Here is a 16,139-nt window from a genome sequence, read left to right as displayed (position 1 = left end):
TACAGCAATGTACCTTCTCCCTACATACAGCAATGTACCTACTTCCAACATACAGCAATGTACCTACTTCCAACATACAGCAATGTACTTCTCCCAATATACAGCAATGTACCTGCACCCAACATACAGCAATGTACCTTCTCCCAATATAGAGCAATGTACCTACTTCCAACATACAGCAATGTACTTCTCCCAATATACAGCAATGTACCTTCTCCCAATATACAGCAATGTACCTTCTCCCAACTTACAGCAATGTACTTTCTCCCAATATACAGCAACGTACCTTCTCCCAACATACAGCAATGTACCTTTTCCAGTATACAGCAATGTACTTCTCCCAATATACAGCAATGTACCTTCTCCAGTATACAGCAATGTACCTTCTCCCAACATACAGCAATGTACCTTCTCCCAATATACAGTAATGTACCTTCTCCAGTATACAGCAACGTACCTGCTCCAGTATACAGCAATGTACTTTCTCCCAGTATACAGCAATGTACCTGCTCCAATATACAGCAATGTACTTCTCCCAATATACAGCAATGTACCTTCTCCCAACATACAGCAATGTACTTCTCCCAATATACAGCAATGTACCTTCTCCCAACATACAGCAATGTACTTCTCCCAATATACAGCAATGTACCTTCTCCCAACATACAGCAACATACCTTCTCCCAATATACAGTAATGTACCTTCTCCAGTATACAGCAACGTACCTGCTCCAGTATACAGCAATGTACCTTCTCCCTACATACAGCAATGTACCTTCTCCCAATATACAGCAATGTACCTGCACCCAACATACAGCAATGTACCTTCTCCCAATATAGAGCAATGTACCTGCTCCAGTATAAAGCAATGTACCTTCTCCCTACATACAGCAATGTACCTACTTCCAACATACAGCAATGTACTTCTCCCAATATACAGAAATGTACTTCTCCCAATATACAGCAATGTACTTTCTCCCAATATACAGCAATGTACTTTCTCACAACATACAGCAACGTACCTTCTCCCAACTTACAGCAATGTACCTTCTCCCAATATACAGCAATGTACTTTCTCCCAATATGCAGCAACGTACCTTCTCCCAAAATACAGCAATGTACTTCTCCCAATATACAGCAATGTACCTTCTCCCAACATACAGCAATGTACCTTCTCCCAATATACAGTAATGTACCTTCTCCAGTATACAGCAACGTACCTGCTCCAGTATACAGCAATGTACTTTCTCCCAGTATACAGCAATGTACCTGCTCCAATATACAGCAATGTACCTTCTCCCAACATACAGCAATGTACTTCTCCCAATATACAGCAATGTACCTTCTCCCAACATACAGCAATGTACTTCTCCCAATATACAGCAATGTACCTTCTCCCAACATACAGCAACATACCTTCTCCCAATATACAGTAATGTACCTTCTCCAGTATACAGCAACGTACCTGCTCCAGTATACAGCAATGTACCTTCTTCCAATATACAGCAATGTACCTGCACCCAACATACAGCAATGTGCCTTCTCCCAATATAGAGCAATGTACCTGCTCCAGTATACAGCAATGTACCTTCTCCCTACATACAGCAATGTACCTTCTCCCTACATACAGCAATGTACCTACTTCCAACATACAGCAATGTACTTCTCCCAATATACAGCAATGTACTTTCTCCCAATATACAGCAATGTACTTTCTCACAACATACAGCAACGTACCTTCTCCCAACTTACAGCAATGTACCTTCTCCCAATATACAGCAATGTACTTTCTCCCAATATGCAGCAACGTACCTTCTCCCAACATACAGCAATGTACCTTCTCCAGTATACAGCAATGTACTTCTCCCAATATACAGCAATGTACCTTCTCCCAACATACAGCAACGTACCTTCTCCAGTATACAGCAATGTACTTCTCCCAATATACAGCAATGTACCTTCTCCAGTATACAGCAACGTACCTGCTCCAGTATACAGCAATGTACTTTCTCCCAATATACAGCAATGTACCTGCTCCAGTATACAGCAATGTACCTTCTCCCAACATACAGCAATGTACTTCTCCCAATATACAGCAATGTACCTTCTCCAGTATACAGCAATGTACCTGCACCCAACATACAGCAATGTACCTTCTCCCAATATAGAGCAATGTACCCGCTCCCGGTATACTGCAATGTGCCTACACTTACTATAGAGCAATGCAGCTGCTCCCAATGTACAGCAATGCACTTCAAACTGTCTGTCCCAGAACTTACAATGTACCTACACCCGTATACACAGACATGACTATACTACTAACATACAGTAATATGCACAATATTTTACAAAAATAATATTTAATTATTTAACTAGTATTTCATTCATCAAAATACACCCTTTAAATCTAATCATGTGGGACACTTACTGTTGTCCAGCTATAATGGTATCCATCTACATTAAACACTGGCATGATATAGACATTCAGAAGAGTGAGGATTTTTTTCATAGAAGGGTCAAGGTGATATGTATTAAGTGCCTAAATAAAAAAAAAAAAAAAAACAACAACCCCTCAATGTTAGGTAAAAAGATTACCGACTGTTTCAGTACATTTCAGCATTATGTATTAAATTGAATGATAAATCCGAAATCTCACACATGGGCAGTGTACTAACTGGCAGATACATGATAGTACATAATTAGCAGTGATAATTAGAATTCAGTGCACTTACAATATTCTTTCTCAGACTCTACAAAATCTGATTAGGAGACTTGTGACAGGCAGAGCATTAAAAACGAATGTATATTTATGCATTATATATTTAAAAAATATATGATTGGCACATTTTTACAGTTTTTGATTTGTCCAAATCGTTTTTCCTAAAAAGATTACATGGGAGGAATTGCCCCCCAAAAATCACATGAACGAATCCCAAATCCTTTGACACATAATTTGTTTTTTTGAAGACTTGATTCGGCCACACCAAATTAGTTTGCAGTGTAAAAGTCCACTGAACAGCTAAAACCTGTGAAGTGAAGATTAACCTGGAATATACAAGTCCAGGACATATATGTCAATAAAGAACAGACAATGCCTGCTCTTAATCTCTGCCAGTACTGGAACGTGGAGCCTGGCAATTACACAGATTGAGAAATATACAAAGAAATATTACTTGTGATCTGTCCAATGAGCAGTAAAAGTAAAGAACCAAGTGCAAACATCCTTTATATATCTGCAATACGTATTTGGTCTAAACCCGTCTAAAAAGTCCTACTTGAGACGTAACGTGTGGCATCCCTTTTCTTTGCAACCTCTATCAGTATTATGTGCACAGCATGAGAGAGCATTAAGAGACAACTGCACAGGCTTAAAACGACACTGTAGGCACTGTGAGTGCTTCAACTCATTGAAGTGGTTATAGTGTCTCGAGCCTCCTGGGGCTGTCCATCTACCAGCATTAAACTGTTATATAATGTTTTAATGCTAAATGAGAGCCCCCATCAGCCCATTCCCTCTGTGCGTCATGGGCTAATGAGGTAGCATTAGCTAGAGCAGCAATGGGCAGCTGTGATTGGCTGACAGCATCAGCTGACCTCTTTCAGTGCTGGTATGAATTGGTATGGAACATATATGATACATACCTCTTTTACAAACCACTGGCAGAACACAGGTCCAATCCATTCCCGTGCATGAATACCACAATCAATCCAAATTGCTTTCTTTCTAAATCTAGAGGCCTTTTTCCCCAACTACAAAACAAAAACAGACATTATGTCTAACAAACAGCCTTGCAACTTTACAATAGGGGTAGAGAAAAAAATGTGTATTTGAGTGGGTATAAGATCAATAGACAAGAGCTGCAATACTCTACTAAGTCTTGCTGTACAATCTTGTGGGAGAACCAAGACATTATGATGAGACACCGGACTCTGAAATCTTCATAAATATATAGTTAATTTGTAATGAGAAAATTTCAGCTCAATCATATGAGAGACTTTTTATCAGTATCCTCATACAGGGCAAGACTTATAAGGACCATAAATACTTATCCATTGCTCCTGGCCTGACATTGAGAACCACCTTAAATGGTGGGTACTGGTCAAATGTTTTCTCAATGCAGTTTGAAGAAGTGACTACACAATCAGAAGATTCTAACTCCTACATGTTACCGACACTGCCTGGAAACAGCTGAACGACAACAGTTATGTGTTTTCTGATAAATAAATTTCCTTCCAGATGGTGAGAGCCCATGAGTCTTGACATATGGGATAAAGTCACTCTCAACTAGAGAAGGCTCTTCAGCCTCTTCCCCTAGAATGCTCAGTTTTATGTATAGCCCAACATAGGAGGAGAAAAAGCAGGAGGAAACATCAAAGTGACCAGGGCAGTTAAAGCAAAAACCAAGGCATTGGCACCTAATGAAGGGCAGTGTTTAATGGACTCTCACCACCTAGAAGTAAATTAATTTGTTGAGTATGACATAATTTATGTTGTCCTCTCTTGGATATTGAGAGCTCACAAGTCATGACACATAGGCTCCTATAGTCAAGTAGAACAAGAGGCCGTCTCAAAAAATAGAAAAAGTACTGATGGTGACTAAACATGAATAACTGCCAAGAGAAAACAGCATCAGTGGATGTAAAGGCACGTCATAAGCCTTTTGGAACATAGATATGAGCCAGCTTACCAGAGTGATAGCTGTAGCCTTTTGACCCAAACTCGGTCCAGAAATATTAACGGGACACTATAGTCACCTGAACAACGTTAGCTTAATGAAGCAGTTTTGGTGTATAGAACATGTCCCTGCAGCCTCACTGCTCAATCCTCTGCCATTTAGTATTTAAATCCCTTTGTTTATGAACCTAGTCACACCTCCCTGCATGTGACTTGCACAGCCTTCCATAAACACTTCCTGTAAAGAGAGCCCTATTTAGGCTTTCTTTATTGCAAGTTCTGTTTAAATAAGATTTTCTTATCCGCTGCTATGTTAATAGCTTGCTAGACCCTGCAAGAGCCTCCTGTGTGTGATTAAAGTTCAATTTAGAGATTGAGATACAATTATTTAAGGTAAATTACATCTGTTTGAAAGTGAAACCAGTTTTTTTTTCATGCTGTCAATCAAAGCCAGGGGAGGTGTGGCTAGGGCTGCATAAACAGAAACAAAGTGATTTAACTCCTAAATGACAGTGAATTGAGCAGTGAAATTGCAGGGGAATGATCTATACACTAAAACTGCTTTATTTAGCTAAAGTAATTTAGGTGACTATAGTGTTCCTTTAACAAACAAGGAAGAACACTTCCTAAATACACAAACAAAATCCAAAGTGGTTAAATGAACTACACCATAATTACTACATGCTCTGGTTGGGAGGTAATTTATCCCAACTGACGTGACTTGTGGACTTGTGGTGGAATCTCGGTAAAAATAAATTTAGTAGGCCGAGATTACCACGTGGCATGTGTACGTGCATATGCTGACGTATCGATCAGTTGGTTGCACGAGGCAAGATACGATCAGTAGTGTACGGAGCATGTGCAAGAATACAGGATATAGTATTCCCCCTCCTCCATTGTGCTGGACAAGCCATGCGGTCAAACAGGAAGTTAATTCTTATTTGTGTTGATTGGTTAAGAGAATGTGCGGGTGGAGCTTAATATGGGAGGAGTTATATGCCTATATAAGGAGCCTGCACTATTGTCCGGGGCTCAGAACTTGCTGTATTTTGGTGACGCTAGTCCCTCTGAGTCCCGATCGGTGATCCAATAAAGAATCTCTTCCTTCCTGAAGAAACCTGTGTCCATCTCTCTGTGCTTGGCTTCCGTCAGTTTCTCCGGTATCATTTGGTGCATTGGCCGGGAAACTCATCGTTCAACGGTAGCTGAGAGGCAGAGGCGTGAGACGGTCTATCTTTGCCCACGTTCTCTACGGCTGCACCCCTGAACTTCTGCGTGGACCTCCCTTCGTCTCGGCGCCACTGGTCTGTTGTCCAGGAGATCATCGGCCTCTACGTGAGAAGTGCTGGGGTGTCCCCGTCGATGAGTGTGAACTCAGGTTCAGGAACGAGGAGGTAAGACAACTGCTGTTTTAGACGGCAGGACCCGCTAGGGGTATACCGATTGTGCGGTAGGCCCAAAGGGGTTTTTGAATCTGTATCTGCCCCCTCTGTCGGAGGGAAGGAGCGAAGGCGCACCGCTCGATCGAACGCTCTTTAGTCAGACCGTTTGATTTGGTTAGTCAGGCGGGGTCCTGGTGTAAATAGCCCTAGCCGGACACCGGTGTCTTGTCTAGACTAGCGTTCTAGGGTGTATATTACGTTCGCTAGGTCGGAGGGACCGGGAGACTAAGCGGCGCCTGTGTAAATTCGGTTCGCTAGTTCTCATCCTATCTGGGCTAAGTGGGAAGGCGTGTAAATTTGGAACCCACTAGACTTTTGATAGTACGACTAAGAGGCGCCTGTGTAAATTCGGTTCTCTAGCTCGTTGTATAGTGCGACTAAGAGGCGCCTGTGTAAATTCGGTTCTCTAGCTCGCTATATATGTGGTGATTGGGCAGTGTGGCTAACCAAAACGGGTGTATATAGTTTTAGGTAGTCCATTCAAGGTACTGGCCAATAGTTTAGTTGGGAATTGTAAATGTGTTAACGATTGTTTTAGTAAAGTGTATATCTTGTTAGATAGCGCGAGCTCAGCCGTCTAGCGAGAGTGTTAATAGTGTGTTGCTGTATTATAGTGCACGGTACCATAACCTTGTATATTTACTGACACTGTATATAAGTACTAATCATTGTCGTTCATTGCATGTTTTAACACCATAACCACTAATAATTGTATTGTGACCTTAACTTGTGCTTTGACCTATGCTAACCGTACTGTAACCGCTATTTGTAAAAGACGATGTTACTGGGGTGTGTTATAGACGGGTAATTCGTATATAGAGAATTATATCGTGGGTGACTGTACAGTTACGCCAAAGGGCATAATATTGATTATATAGTGACTGGTGTAACAGCTGTGTGTGTACGGGAATTCCCTGAGTGTTTATTGTCATTGTGTACGTTTCACTTGGTAACCGTACCACGTGGTGCTGTTGCCAGAGGAAACGGGTGTGACTGTTGAATAGTACGCGTGTATAGTAATCGTTGTCGACGACGTTCCATTGTTAAATATGGGTGCGTCGCAGTCAACGATTCCGGATCCCTTAGGATGTATGGTTAAGAATTTTAAAAAGGGATTCAAGGTTTGTGATTTTGGGGTTAAGATGTCTTCTGTGCGTTTAGTTACTTTGTGCACTAGGGAGTGGCCTACTTTGGTTGCGGCATGGCCGCCACGTGGCAGTTTGGATCCAACTCTGGTACAGCGCTTACACGTGGCTGTATCAGGTAGGCCTGAACTTTACGGCCAGTTTCCTTATATTGACTGTTGGAGACAGGCCGTAAATGACTCGCCAAAATGGCTCCAGACATGCCACGAGGAGCAGTGTCGCCTCATGGTAGCTAGGACTTGTTCGTCCACTAGGACTGGTGTTAGGCCCATTTTGGACACGCCCCCTGAGTCCGAGATCCCTTTGCCGCCCCCTTACTTTCCGTTAAGAGGAAGTGACGCAAACGCAGGAAGTCCTGCACCCCTCCCCTCATTACCCTCATCCACTTCCGCTTCCTCCTCCAGTACAGGATCCACACCCCCTCGTACTAAATCTCCCCTTCCGGAACCAGAACCCACCCCCATTAAAAACGAATATCCTGATTTGGCGCCACTTCAGACTTCCGGTCAAGCTTCATCTAGCTCGGCCCGAAGTGTTCTATTTACCACCTTTTCCCAAAACCAACCTCCCACATCCCCATACCCTATCTCTCCCCGACCGGAACCCATGACTGACGCCTCTCTACGTAGCCCCATCCAAACCCGACAGTTGACTGGTGCCCAACAATTAAAGCACTATCAGATGCCTCTTCGCCTAAATCCCGGGTCAGCTTATATCGATGCCGCAGGTCAAATGGCACACGCTGACCCAGTCTTCGTATATGTCCCATTTACCACTACCGACCTTTTAAACTGGAAGACCCATAATTCCTCGTATACTGAGAAACCACAAGCCATGACTGATCTGTTCACCTCAATAGTACAGACGCATAATCCGACATGGGCTGATTGCCAGCAGTTACTAATGACTTTATTTAACAATGAGGAAAGGACAAGAATAAATCAAGCAGCCATTAAAGCACTAGAGGATAGAGCCCGTGCTTTGAACCAAGCTAATCCAGCAGCATGGGCCGCAACACATTATCCCAACACTGATCCCGATTGGAACGTAAATGGTGCTGATATGGTTCAACTCAGAGCCTATAGAGACGCTATAATTGCTGGCATGAAAGCCGGAGGAAAGAAAGCCATTAACATGTCGAAGACAGTTGAGGTGATTCAGAAAAGCGATGAAGCGCCCAGTGTCTTTTATGACCGATTATTGGAGGCATACCGCTTGTATACCCCCTTTAATCCGGAAGACGCAGACAATTCCCGAATGGTTAACTCCGCCTTTGTCAGCCAAGCATACGGAGATATTAAGCGCAAGCTACAAAAGTTAGAAGGGTTTGCAGGTATGTCCATCACCCAAATAATGGAGGTAGCAAATAAGGTTTATATGAACAGGGATACAGAAAATAAGAAAGAGGAAGAGCGCAAGATGCGTAAAAAGGCTGATATGCTAGCGGTAGCAATCGCAGGCGTAGATAAACGGGGCCCAGATAGAGGCAATAATAGATGGAGTAGGGAGCCTTTGAGTAGGGATCAGTGCGCGTATTGCAAGGAAGAAGGGCATTGGAGGAACGAATGTCCGCAAAGAGAGCAGTACGAGAGAGACCAACCCAGGGCAGGCTACGGAAACTTTAGAGGCAGAGCGAGAGGTAGAGGAGGTCCCGGAGGGAGTAATGGTTATAGAGGGAGTAATGGGAACAGAGGAAGTGTTAGGGAAGACAGGTATATTCCAGCAGCGCAAAGGTCCCGCGATAGAGAAGGTAGGGACTTCGTAGGATTGGCTGACACGGTCATGGAGGACTATTGATACCGACCGGGCTCCATCCCCCTTGGTCGAGCGGAGCCTATGGTCGATGTATCAATAGGGGGGAAAAGGAGTGCATTCATGATCGACACTGGTGCTGAACATTCAGTGGTGACTAATCTAGTTGCTCCTCCATCTGGAAGGACTATTACTGTGATAGGAGCAACTGGAAGAAGTGCTGAAAGACCGGTTCTTAAAAGTCGACTCTGTACATTGGGAGGCCACGTAGTAAAGCACCAATTCCTTTATATGCCTGAATGTCCAGTCCAATTGCTGGGACGTGATATGCTATCAAAATTACAAGCGCAGATTACGTTCCTACCAAATGGAACAACATCCTTAAAGTTTAATGGACCTTCAGGTATTATGACTTTATCCGTACCAAAGGAAGAAGAGTGGCGACTTTATACAGTGTTGACTAGCCAAAACCCTAGGAGTGATGAGACATTGTTTAACATACCAGGAGTTTGGGCAGAGAACAACCCACCAGGACTGGCCCGCAATATTCCACCAATAAAAATTGAACTGAAACTTGGGGTTTATCCAGTAAGCCTAAGACAATACCACATCCCACAGAAGGCTAAGAAGAACATCCAATCCTATCTGGATAAGTTCATACGGTATGGTATCCTAAAATTCTGTACTTCCCCCTGGAACACCCCATTGCTGCCTGTTCAAAAGCCCGGTACAGATGAGTATCGACCTGTGCAGGACTTAAGAGCAGTCAATGATGCGGTTGTTAGTATACATCCAGTTGTACCCAATCCATATAACCTGCTTGCTTTAATTCCGGGCGGGGCTACTTACTTCACAGTCTTAGACCTCAAAGATGCCTTCTTTTGCCTCCGAATTGCCGCAGAAAGTCAATGTATTTTCGCTTTCCAATGGGAGAACGCTGTAACGGGCTCAAAACGCCAAATGACTTGGACAAGACTGCCCCAAGGGTTTAAAAATTCACCTACCCTATTTGGCTCAGCCCTAAGTCAAGATCTACTGGATTTCGAGTCCATCCCAGGAGAGTGTGTCTTGTTACAATATGTAGATGACTTGTTGATAGCAGCAGTTACAAAAGAAATTTGTCAGCAAGCAACGCACGATCTACTACACATTCTCTGGAAGGCAGGATACAAGGTGTCTAGAAAGAAGGCTCAGTTGTGTTTGCCAACTGTCAAGTATCTGGGATTCCATATCTCTGAAGGTCAAAGGATTATGGGGCCAGAGAGAAAAGAAGCTGTCTGCCAAATACCAATACCCAAGAATAGAAGACAAGTGCGAGAATTCTTGGGGGCAGCAGGCTTCTGTAGGATATGGATTCCCAGCTATGCGATACTAGCAAAACCTCTGTACGCAGCTATCAAAGGTACAGAGCACGACCCCTTCTTATGGACCCAAGAACAGCAAACGGCATTTGAAGATGTGAAGAAGGCTTTGATGAGTGCCCCAGCATTAGGTCTACCTGATCACACACGACCATTCTACTTATATGTACACGAGCAAAGAAGAATGGCTGTGGGAGTATTGACACAGTACTTGGGATCATGGCAAAGACCTGTTGCCTACATGTCTAAGCAATTGGATGCAGTGGCCAGCGGACTTCCACCTTGTCTGAGAGCCGTAGCTGCAGCCGCCCTGCTAGTAGCTGAAGCCGATAAACTCACTCTGGGTCAAGAACTTTATGTACGAGTCCCACATGCAGTACAGACGTTGTTGGATTACAAAGGAAATCATTGGTTTAGTAACAGCCGTATGACCAAGTATCAAGCAATGTTGTGTGAAAACCCAAGAGTGCATTTAGAGACTGTAAACACCTTAAATCCAGCTACCCTTTTGCCACAACCTACTGAAAGTCAACATGATTGTTTGGAAGTAATGGATGAAGTATTCTCAAGTAGACCAGATCTTCGTGATTTTCCCATCCAGAACCCCGATGTTCAATATTATACCGACGGCAGTAGTTATGTAAAAGAAGGGATCCGCTATGCAGGATATGCAGTGACAACAATAGACAAGGTGATAGAAGCTCGGCCACTGGCAAAAGGAACATCAGCACAAAAGGCAGAATTAATAGCACTAACACGAGCGTTACAATTGGCTGAAGGTTTAAGAGTGAATATCTATACGGACTCTAAGTATGCGTTCTTAACCACTCATGCCCACGGAGCTTTGTATAAAGAAAGAGGACTACTGAATTCAGAAGGCAAAGAAATCAAGTACGCAGCTGAAATCCTACAACTATTGGAAGCAGTGTGGGAGCCGAAAGAAGTCGGTATCATACATTGTCGAGCGCATCTGAGAGGAGATGGTGATGTAACCAAGGGAAATCGGATGGCAGATAGTGCAGCTAAGCGTGCTGCTGAATCAGGAAGACAGGAGTATGTGGGGCATATAGCTGCTCTAATACCAACCCCACTGTCTCAATGGACTCCAGTTTATACAGCTCAAGAAGAGGAGTGGTTAAAGACTGAACCGGGAAAGTATCTGGAGAACAAGTGGTATCAGCTAGAAGATGGAAGAATAGTTATACCAGCATCGCTAGCGGTAGAAATTGTCCAAAATTATCACAACGGGACACATTCTGGGAGAGACAGTACTGAAGAATCTCTTAGAAAACATTTCTACATACCAAGATTGTCCAACTTGACTCAGGCCATTGTACGTAGATGTGTAACGTGTGCTAAGAATAATGCAAGACAAGGACCAGTAAAGCCACCAGGAGTCCAGTTTATGGGGGGACTCCCCATGTCCGATCTACAAATAGACTTTACAGTGATGCCTAAATCGGGTGGACATCGTTACCTGCTGGTAATTGTGTGCACCTATTCAGGCTGGGTAGAAGCATGTCCTACTCGTACAGAGAAAGCAGGAGAAGTTGTGAGATTCCTGCTACGAGAAATAATACCCCGATATGGACTACCCTGTTCTATAGGATCGGACAATGGTCCAGCTTTTGTTCACCAGTGCCTACAACAACTGACTCATATGCTTGGTATAAAGTGGAGGCTTCATACTGCATATAGACCCCAGAGTTCTGGTAAGGTAGAGAGAATGAATAGAACTATAAAGAACCAGTTGGCTAAAATGTGTCAGGAAACCCAACTTAAGTGGAACGTTCTCTTACCTATAGCTCTATTGCGAATCCGCAGTACCCCTACCAGAAGGATGGGCCTCTCTCCTTTTGAAATTATGTATGGGCGACCACCTCCCGTACTTGGTAACTTAAGGGGGGACTTGAGTCAGTTGGGAGAAGGAATTACCCGGCAGCAGGTTGTAGAGTTGGGTAAGACTATGGAGGAGGTACAGAAATGGGTACAAGATAGATTACCTGTGAATATTTATCCCCCTGTTCATAGTTATCATCCAGGAGACCAAGTGTGGATTAAAGAGTGGAATAATGTACCGTTAGGGCCCAAGTGGAGAGGTCCTTATGTTGTTCTTTTGTCTACCCCTACAGCGATAAAAGTAGCAGAAGTGACTCCGTGGATACATCACTCCAGGGTTAAACCAGCAGCAGTCGATTCTTGGCAAGTTACAGCAGATCCAGAGAATCCCTGCAAGATCCGGTTGAAACGCACTACTCAGTCGGAGTAACGAGGAATTATTGTGGATTACAAATTTTATTGTTACAGGTGTGAGTGAGAAGGCCATAATAAAGCCTGTCCGCTTACCATCACATAGTGTATAAGCCAGGAAAGTCCCGAAGGGACACCTGTGAAGACGAGCAGAACTCCATTCCCTGCAGCCCTCACATCCTGGAAGCTGAGGTTCCATCGCACGGACGAAGACTGAGGATGACGGCGAAAGATGTGCTTTTGATTGTGTTTATTTACATGTGTTTTTATATTCAGGAAGGTAGAGGTACCGACACTCCTAGCTGTGAGGTATGCATTAAGACTACGAGAACAGGTAACCATATTTCCCAAACCCTAATTTGGCATTCACAATACGAATGTAAAGGAGAGGTATCAAGATGTAGATACTTAAATATAGATTATAGTGTGTGCCATTTAGGAGTAGGAGAACCTAAGTGCTTCAGTCCAGAGTATCAACCTCGTACAATTTGGTTGACTCTCAGGAATGGAGATCCTCAGGGGACCCTAATTAATAAGACGGTGTTAGAATCCGTACATTCTTCGGGTGTTCTGCTATTTGATGCGTGTAAAGCGATATCGAGTGGTAGAAAGCCGTGGAATGTATGTGGGGATCTTAGATGGGAGAGGACGTATGGGTCTAACGATAAATACATTTGTCCCAGTAGCAAAAATAAATATGTGAGTCCTAGATGCCCAAATAAAGACTATAACTTCTGTCCATATTGGTCTTGTGTGGGGTGGGCGACTTGGGGACAGACAGTAGACAAAGACATGATAGTGACTAAGTTGCCGACTAGCCCATATTGTAAGTCTATGGAATGCAACCCAGTCCATATACTTATTAATAACCCCGACAAGTTCTTAGATAAGTATGGCAATTTATTTGGGTTTCAGATATACGGGACGGGTTTAGATCCTGGGACATTATTGTTTATAGGGATAGAGACTGATACGGTATCCTCCCAGACTCATCAAGTATACCATTCCTTTTATGAAGAGATGAGCATAGATAATAAGATCCCCCATAATGCTAAAAACCTGTTCATCGATTTAGCTGAAAGTATTGCCGGTAGTCTTAATGTTACCAACTGCTATGTGTGTGGAGGTACTAACATGGGAGACCAATGGCCTTGGGAAGCAAAGGAGGTAATGTCCGGTTCTGAGGCAGTTGACCAACTAATATCTACACAAGCCGATTATCATATGAGTGTTAGAGGTAAATCTGAGTGGAGATTAAAGACCTCTATCATAGGTTATGTTTGCATAGCAAGGAAAGGAATAATGTATAATACTTCTGTAGGAGAATTAACTTGTCTAGGGCAAAAAGCTTATGATGATGATACAAAGAATACAACTTGGTGGTCGGCTTCAAATGTCTCAGAACCATCTAACCCGTTTGCTAGATACGCCAATTTAAAGGATGTGTGGTTTGATCTATCCATCACATCTACCTGGAGAGCCCCAGCAAATTTGTACTGGATCTGTGGTAAGAAAGCCTACTCGGAGCTGCCACAGGACTGGGAAGGGGCATGTGTGTTGGGTATGCTCAAACCATCCTTCTTCTTGTTACCGATTGAAACAGGTGAGACTTTAGGTGTTAAAGTGTATGATGTGAATCATAGGAAGAAAAGGGGACCCATAGAGATAGGCACCTGGGAAGATAATGAATGGCCTCCCCAGCGTATCATAGACTATTATGGGCCAGCCACGTGGGCTGAGGATGGTACCTTTGGTTATAGAACCCCTATTTATATGCTCAACCGTATTATAAGATTACAGGCGGTGGTTGAGATTATCACTAATGAGACATCACAAGCGCTCAATCTTCTAGCGAAGCATAACACCAGGATGAGGACGGCAGTCTACCAAAATAGATTAGCCTTGGATTACCTTTTGGCAGTAGAAGGAGGTGTATGTGGGAAGTTTAACCTAAGCAATTGCTGTCTTCAAATAGACGACGAAGGGCAAGCAATAGCTGAGCTTACTAGCCATATGGTTAAACTAGCGCATGTGCCTACTCAGGTATGGAAAGGATACAATCCAAGTAGTTGGTTTGGTAGCTGGTATGAATGGTTTGGAGGGCTTAAGGCAGTGGTAGGTGGAGTCCTACTGATTTTACTGTTGTGTCTACTCCTACCGTGTCTTATACCCTTAGTAGTTAGATCTGTGCAAAGCCTGATAGGAAGTATAGCAGAGAGGAAGGCTGCTGCACAGATAATGGCGATATATAAGTATAAGGCCTTAGATCAGGGAGAACCAATGCAGGAAGATGAATGTTGAAGATTCACATCATAAGATAAGTCTGGTCTGGTTCAAGGTAACTTGCGGTGTAAGCAAAACTAAGGTTATGTGATGCCTCAAGTAATTGTAAAATATCAAGAGGCATCAAAGGGGGGAATGTGGTGGAATCTCGGTAAAAATAAATTTAGTAGGCCGAGATTACCACGTGGCATGTGTACGTGCATATGCTGACGTATCGATCAGTTGGTTGCACGAGGCAAGATACGATCAGTAGTGTACGGAGCATGTGCAAGAATACAGGATATAGTATTCCCCCTCCTCCATTGTGCTGGACAAGCCATGCGGTCAAACAGGAAGTTAATTCTTATTTGTGTTGATTGGTTAAGAGAATGTGCGGGTGGAGCTTAATATGGGAGGAGTTATATGCCTATATAAGGAGCCTGCACTATTGTCCGGGGCTCAGAACTTGCTGTATTTTGGTGACGCTAGTCCCTCTGAGTCCCGATCGGTGATCCAATAAAGAATCTCTTCCTTCCTGAAGAAACCTGTGTCCATCTCTCTGTGCTTGGCTTCCGTCAGTTTCTCCGGTATCAGACTCTCACCATACAAGGAGGGAAATATTCCATGATTTATTAGGGTTATTATTATTATTATTTATAAATCCTCAACACATTTGCAGCACTTTACAATAGGTGGACTAACAGACAAGAATTTGCAAAAAGACAAGTTGGGTGCACAGGGACAAAGAGTGCTGGGGGCGCTGCTCAAACAAGCTTATATTCTAGGGATATTAATAGTTCTCTCTTTTATTCCAAATGAAATGTTGGACATTGCTGCAATAGAATCCAACTTTTCTTGTATCCACGAGCTGGGCCTTCACTTGTGCAGAATAAATGGACTATATTCAGTATTACCTTTAGCACATACAATGGTCTTCCTTCGTATGATTTTCCAATAGAAAACATGGAGACAAGGTGAGGATAGGTTTTATTCATGTGATGCATCCAACGTTCAATCTAGGGGGGGGAAATGGAATGCTAATTAAACAGAGCTTGTAGATTTTACTGCAGAAAATAGGATTCATTATTAACTTGAGGAATTTTAAATGTACTAATTACAGGAACACTCTAAGCACCATAACCCCCTACAGTGCTTACATTGTTCAGTAGATATTCGCCAAATGGGACTCAATGCCCATAGACTCCAGATACCATAACCACTTAATTCAAATTAAGTGGTTATGGTGCTTACA

The 16,139-nt window shown here is 43.2% G+C and overlaps 1 protein-coding gene across 1 annotated transcript in view; it reads right to left on the bottom strand.

Moving 5' to 3' along the window:
* Positions 1-16,139, bottom strand: part of CPA6 (carboxypeptidase A6) — a 68,019-nt gene that overhangs the window by 23,167 nt on the left and 28,713 nt on the right. The window contains exons 5-7 of the mRNA XM_063450396.1: positions 15,802-15,903; positions 3,643-3,750; positions 2,429-2,539 (exon numbers count right to left, since the gene is read on the bottom strand). Coding sequence (XP_063306466.1) covers positions 2,429-2,539; positions 3,643-3,750; positions 15,802-15,903 — 321 coding nt within the window. The remainder of the gene's footprint in view (positions 1-2,428; positions 2,540-3,642; positions 3,751-15,801; positions 15,904-16,139) is intronic.

Source organism: Pelobates fuscus, chromosome 4 (assembly GCF_036172605.1).
Source record: "Pelobates fuscus isolate aPelFus1 chromosome 4, aPelFus1.pri, whole genome shotgun sequence".
NCBI classification, from domain to species: domain Eukaryota; kingdom Metazoa; phylum Chordata; class Amphibia; order Anura; family Pelobatidae; genus Pelobates; species Pelobates fuscus.
The sequence above is the reverse complement of the archived record's forward strand: the minus strand, read 5'-3'. Positions and strand labels throughout refer to the sequence as shown.